Source organism: Otolemur garnettii, unplaced genomic scaffold (genome assembly GCF_000181295.1).
Source record: "Otolemur garnettii isolate 467f Iridium unplaced genomic scaffold, OtoGar3 scaffold00113, whole genome shotgun sequence".
NCBI classification, from domain to species: Eukaryota; Metazoa; Chordata; class Mammalia; order Primates; family Galagidae; genus Otolemur; species Otolemur garnettii.
The window spans coordinates 926,354-932,186 of record NW_003852508.1 but is presented as its reverse complement, the minus strand read 5'-3'; the positions used below and the strand labels follow the sequence as shown (position 1 = coordinate 932,186).

Genomic DNA, 5,833 nt, shown 5'->3' with positions numbered 1-5,833 from the left:
AGTGTAAGAGGGAGCAACAGCAGTATTTGCCTGTACCAGGTGCCAGCAGGCCTTTCTGGATCATCGTGGTGATGTCTTTCCTCCCTAAATAATGTTTACAAATATACGGATGAAGACAGATTTCTGTTATCTGTCTTCCATGGGTCATAAGTTGAACTAGCACTATATTTTTTCCTGAAAATATGCACAGTTGTGACATGGTGTTTAATAGTCTTAAGCTTACTGCTGCCAAAATAAACACAGCTGTAAGAAATGATGACCCTCTCTTCTTTGTAACAATGAAATGGCTTCCTAATGGACTTGCCTAAGTTTGAAGGATAATATTCCTCTGGATCTCTGAGTCCCCTGTCTATCCTTTCCCTCTGCAAAAATCCTATGAAGAATACAGCTTCTGACCGAATGACAGAGCATAGAAGATGAAATTAGTTGCATTAAATTAGAATATGACAACAAGCCTTTCTAAATCTTTGTCATAATGTAACATTCAAGCAACATTAAACCAAACAGACAACAAGTAGACAAAGGAAGAGGGTTAAAAGTCTGAGATGAAATTTTGCGAACTAGATAACTTCAAAATTTGAAAAGGTCATTGATAGAAAGCATTTGAGCTATGGTAGTTTCTAACTTGGAGATCTTACTCTACAATTGTTATGTACAATCTCTTTATTTAATCTTTGAATATAAAATTAACTATTCCACGTGCAATGTTTTCTTCATTTTCTTATATTTCACAGAAGTGCAAGTCTCCGTTGCTAAAGGCTGCATTCAAAAAAAAAAAAAAGAGAGAGAGAGAAAGCATGAAGAATAAGCTTCCCATTTTTGTTCAGTGTTTCCTGTTTTCTTATTCCTAAGTATTTAAACAACGGCATGCATTTTAAAAATTAGTATTAGTATAAGTTGTCTTCTAAAAACAGAAGGCAAAATCTTTCCTTGATTTCTATCCCAACTCTGATTTATTTTGTTTTAATCTTCCCCCCTTCCCCCATAAAGATCTGTTGTTTATTTTTGAAGTTTAATTCTACCATGTTGATTGTGGGAAAATAAAAGCTTCTAATAGAGTTAATCTAGCTGCATAGAAGTCCATGCTGGATATGATCATAATCTTGATTTTTTATTAGATCTTAGCTAGTAATATCTTGTGATTAATCAGAATGGCTTGCGGTGCGTTTAGTATCAGTCATCTTCACAGATGGGCTAGAGAATCAGACTTCTTTTGAATATTTGTTTTAATCTTTTCTAGGATAAAATGGCTTTTTTTGTTGTTTTTTTATTTTTTATTTCTTCTTTTTCTTAACTTTAAATCAGATTGACCTCACCAAAATAATGACTGGAAAGAAATTTTGAAGTGTGTATTTGTTGGGATTACAGATCAAGAAAGAAGAAACTGCTTCTTTAATTGATACTATTTTAAAGGATGCTTCACATTCTAAAAACATGTCAAATTATTCTTTAAAATTTAACAACTAATTCTATTCATTTGTAATTTGAATAAAAAACAGTAAAAGAATATATTTAAATACATCTCATGGAAATAATGTTGAGGATTTTATTATTCTCTACAGCATGAAAGATTTTTCAAGATTATTAACTGTCTCTCTTCTGATTATGCAATTCCAGTCTAATTGACATCTGATAACAAAGAGCTTTACTTTGGCAACTAAACTAACTATCTGACATCTAACACCCAGGGCACAGCAAGAGCTCTCAGATTCACACAGGCGATGTTTACCAGATTTGTCTGTCAGCTCAAGCAGTGAGCTGCTTTGATATTTTTTTCCCTGGGAGGTTCACAGGTTAACTGTCTAATACTCCTAGAGGGGTCAGAGGGCAGCTCTGAGGCTCCAAGGTTTGCACCCAAGTGCTCAGCTTGCCCTTAAGTAGTTTCACGACCTTTAGGTAAATTTTTTAACCCCTCAGGTATTGAGATTCCCTTATCTGTAAAAATGAGGGATTATACTAAAGCCCCCAAGGTGCCATCTAGTTCTAAATTTGGAATCAATCAATCAACTCAGTGAAAAATTGCTCAATAAACACTCTACTAGAACTTGCACATTGTACAGAACACACCTTCATCTATGCTGTGAAGTACACTTAAGTGCTTTAAAAAACTTGAAATCCCATAAAGCATCATCCCTGAAACCTGTAACGTAGAATAATAGAATAGAAAATTTCTTAACATTAAATAAAAACAAAAAACTCATACTCTTTATTTATAGAAAGACCTAAATGACTACACATGAGTTGGGATTTAAAATGAGAGGGGTTTAGTCTGAGTGCATCTGTACATATAAAAACATTGTAAATATCAAACAAAATAATCGGTAAGCCAGGAATGATGGTGGGCGCCAAAAGTCCTCACGCTCAGAGAGCTGAGGCAGGAGGATCACTTGCTCCCAGGGGTTTAAGGCTGGAGTGAGTTGTGATCATGCCACTGCACTCCAGCCTGGGTGACAGAGCAAGACCATGACTCTAAAAATAAATTTTAATATAAAAATCAGTAACTGAAATTGATTGTTTACAGAATCTGCACCAAGAAGCTTGACTAGGATTTAGATTTGGCCTATCCCATTGCATATCACCAAGCACATAGTAGATCACAATAATTGGAAATTAAGTTTAGCTCTTATTGACTAAATTTATAAAAGACTTGTGAAAGGCCAAAAGATTTAAGCAGCTGATCCTTTTTTTTTTTTTTCTAATCAGCATTTTACCAAACTGACAATGTCAAGGAATGAAGTATATCAAGCAGTTGATTTAGTTTCCTGGAGAGCCCCTCAGTCACAGACTCTTCAGGTCTACTTATGAACATGGGAATTTGAACATGAAATAAAACAGATTGTGACTTAACTTTCAAGCAGCCATTCAGACCTTGCAAGACACAACTTCTTCAAAAAGTTGCTCACTAAAAGTTGTGAATTGGACTGTTGACCGCAAAACCATACCTACTGGGGAAGCTCAGTAAATACACATCACATCTATGACTATATGAGAATCATTAAATAAGAGAATTGAAAGAAGCTGTATAATTCCCACAATCCACCTCTAGACTGGATAAATATCCCATATGTGTTAAAACAACAATAATTTGACTTTTCTTTTTCTTTATCTTTTTTTTTTTTCTTATAGGAGACCTGGTGAGCCTCCATTGATAAAAGGTTGGCTTCCTTACCTTGGAGTGGCCCTACAATTCCAGAAAAACCCCTTAAATTACTTAAAAGCCCTTCAAAAGCAACATGGTGATATTTTCACTGTTTTCCTTGGGGGTAAGAAGCAGTTTTCTAAGTACCTTACATATATGATAGTTTCTCACTTTTTAAATGCCTTTGTATGTATTTCTCTGTAGGCAAAATGTGGAAATACTTGCATATTTTGTTTTATTTGTAGAGCTAATGTAAAAGGGAAGCATGTTGTTGAGTACAGTAATCCTCAGATTAAACAACAAGTTACAGGACTCTCTTCAAGGCCCTTCGGGAACTTCACTTTCCTGCCACCTCTTGGCGTTTCTGTTTTGTTTGTCTTGATTTTAAGAATAGTAAAATGTATATTAAAAAGCTAGTATGTATTTTTTTAAATATTTCATAGGGAAGTTTTAGATTTACAGAAAACTAAGCAGATAGTTCAGAGAGTTCCCATATATGCCTTTTTCCCCCAATCACAATTTCCCCACTGTTAACATCTTCTATCATTGCAGTACCTTTGTTAACAACTAGTGTCCCAGGATTGATCCATTATTAGAAGTCCTTGGTTTGCAACAGAGGCTACACTTTGTGTTGGACATTCCATGGATTCTTGACAAATATATGATGACATGTATCCATCACTACAGCCTCATATAGAATATTTTCACAGCCCTAAATATCCACCTATTCCTTCTTGTTCTCCTGCCCAAGTCCCTAGCAACCAATGGCCTAGAATGCATTTTTTTTAATTTTAAGATTTTCATTGTGCTTCAGATTTTAATAAAATATTTGCAAAAACTAGCAAACAAACAAAAACTCAGCAAGATTACGACATACCTCGATATCCTAAGGCTGGGAAAAGAAGCTGGAATGTTCTGAGTGCATCCTTTTTTGAGGGTCAACATATAGAACTATGTTGGTTATCTATTGCTGAGTAACAAAGTCCATCAACATGTAATGGCCTAAAGCAATTGGTCTTGCCTGAGTCAGTTATGTGACTTGAGTCATCTGGCTGCTGGACTGGGGCGAGATGGTCCAAGATGGTCTAAGAAGTCCTCCTCACATGCCGGTTGGGTCTCCTCACCCACATGGCCTTTCTTCTATAAGAAAACTTCCCGACATGGCATTTAAAAGGGTATTTTAAGAGAGTAAAAGAAAAGCTGCAAGCTTTCTTGAGATCCAGACTCAGGTATTGCAAAACTTCACTTTTACTCTGGGGAAAGAGTAAACGTACCTCTGCCTCTTTGTCAGGGGAGACAGGGTGGCAGAGCCACATTGCACAGGAGCACAGGTAGAAGAGATAGAAGGAATTTATTAGGCATCTTTCACAAAGTCTCCCACAGGAGCATGTCCTCTGAGCTAACTCTTCCCTTCCTCTGCTCTTGTGTGTCCTGTCTGTGTCCTGAAGGCTGACCTGTGTCTTGTCTATGTCGGGAAAGCTGACCTGTGTCCTGTCTGTGTCCTGAAGGCTGACCTGTGTCTTGTCTATGTCAGGAAGGCTGACCTGGGTCCTGTTTGTGTCCTGAAGGCCGACCTGTGACCTGGCTATGTTGGAAAGGCTGACCTCTGCAGATGAGATCACCCACGTCTCTTTGCTCTCTGACTGCAGTGGGATTGCAGTGGGAGGGAAGGAAGAGGCTGCCTCCAGCTCCCCAGCTCTCACCAGGCTCTCATCAAACATTTCATTCTCCATCCTTCCTTCATGAGATAATTGATGATATCAAGAATAGTCTTCCTTAAGTCCCCACTTATCTACCAAATGTACCTACATTTCCACATTTTCTCCAATTTCAAACAATGTTCAAGATGACTCATTTATTCACTTACCTGTTCCCATGGCCCTTTCTTCCTGCCTTCTGTGGGTTGGTACCTTGTGCCTTATTCCTTTAACACATGCAACTTCATATTTTTCTTTCTTAGGTCCTTATCTTTGCTTATAACCATGCTCGAGCTTCTTCTATGTTCTCTTCTAATTACTTTCCAGTATTTTTCCCCTCTCTTTTGCACCCAGAGAGCTGCTAACATTTGCTTTCTCTGGTTAATTAACTCCTAGAGCCTTCCTAACCACAACCAGCCTTCTGCCTTTCTGAAGTCATTCTCAGGTCCACCTGACTCACCATTTGACACTCAGACTTCTTATCCCTTCCTAAAACATTCTGTTCCTCCTTCCCTTTCCTGACATTGCCCCTGCTGGATCTTTTGCTAACTCTCAGGACTCCTTACCTAGAGCATCTCTGTGCATCCCTTTTTCTTAGTTCAACCCTATATGTTCCTCTAACCAGCCTTGAACTTTGGCTTTCTCCTCCAGGAGAGCCAGTAATTTTTTCTGCCTTTAATTGCATTGCTAAGGGTCAGTGGAAAACTTTTGTACGTACAGTAACTTAATTTCATTGCTACCATACTAATGGAATATTTGGGCGGGGGTGGGGGGGAATGATCCAACTTGCTGAAATCATCAGCATGGTTGAGTTCTCCCATCAATAGGCAGTATCAGCTTCATCACAATTTGCTCCTTTGCCTGGCGGCTGGCAAGCAATACTCTCCCAGCAATACTTGTTTGCACTCTGATTTCAGGAAAACTGAAATAGAAAATAAAAAATCATACATCTTAGAAATAGAGAACTTCTATATAACATAACCCTCCTAAGGCTTCC

The 5,833-nt window shown here is 37.8% G+C and overlaps 1 protein-coding gene across 1 annotated transcript in view; it reads left to right on the top strand.

Annotated features, from left to right (window-relative positions):
• Positions 1–5,833, top strand: part of LOC100945075 (25-hydroxycholesterol 7-alpha-hydroxylase) — a 180,300-nt gene that overhangs the window by 145,806 nt on the left and 28,661 nt on the right. The window contains exon 2 of the mRNA XM_012809816.2: positions 3,127–3,263. Coding sequence (XP_012665270.1) covers positions 3,127–3,263 — 137 coding nt within the window. The remainder of the gene's footprint in view (positions 1–3,126; positions 3,264–5,833) is intronic.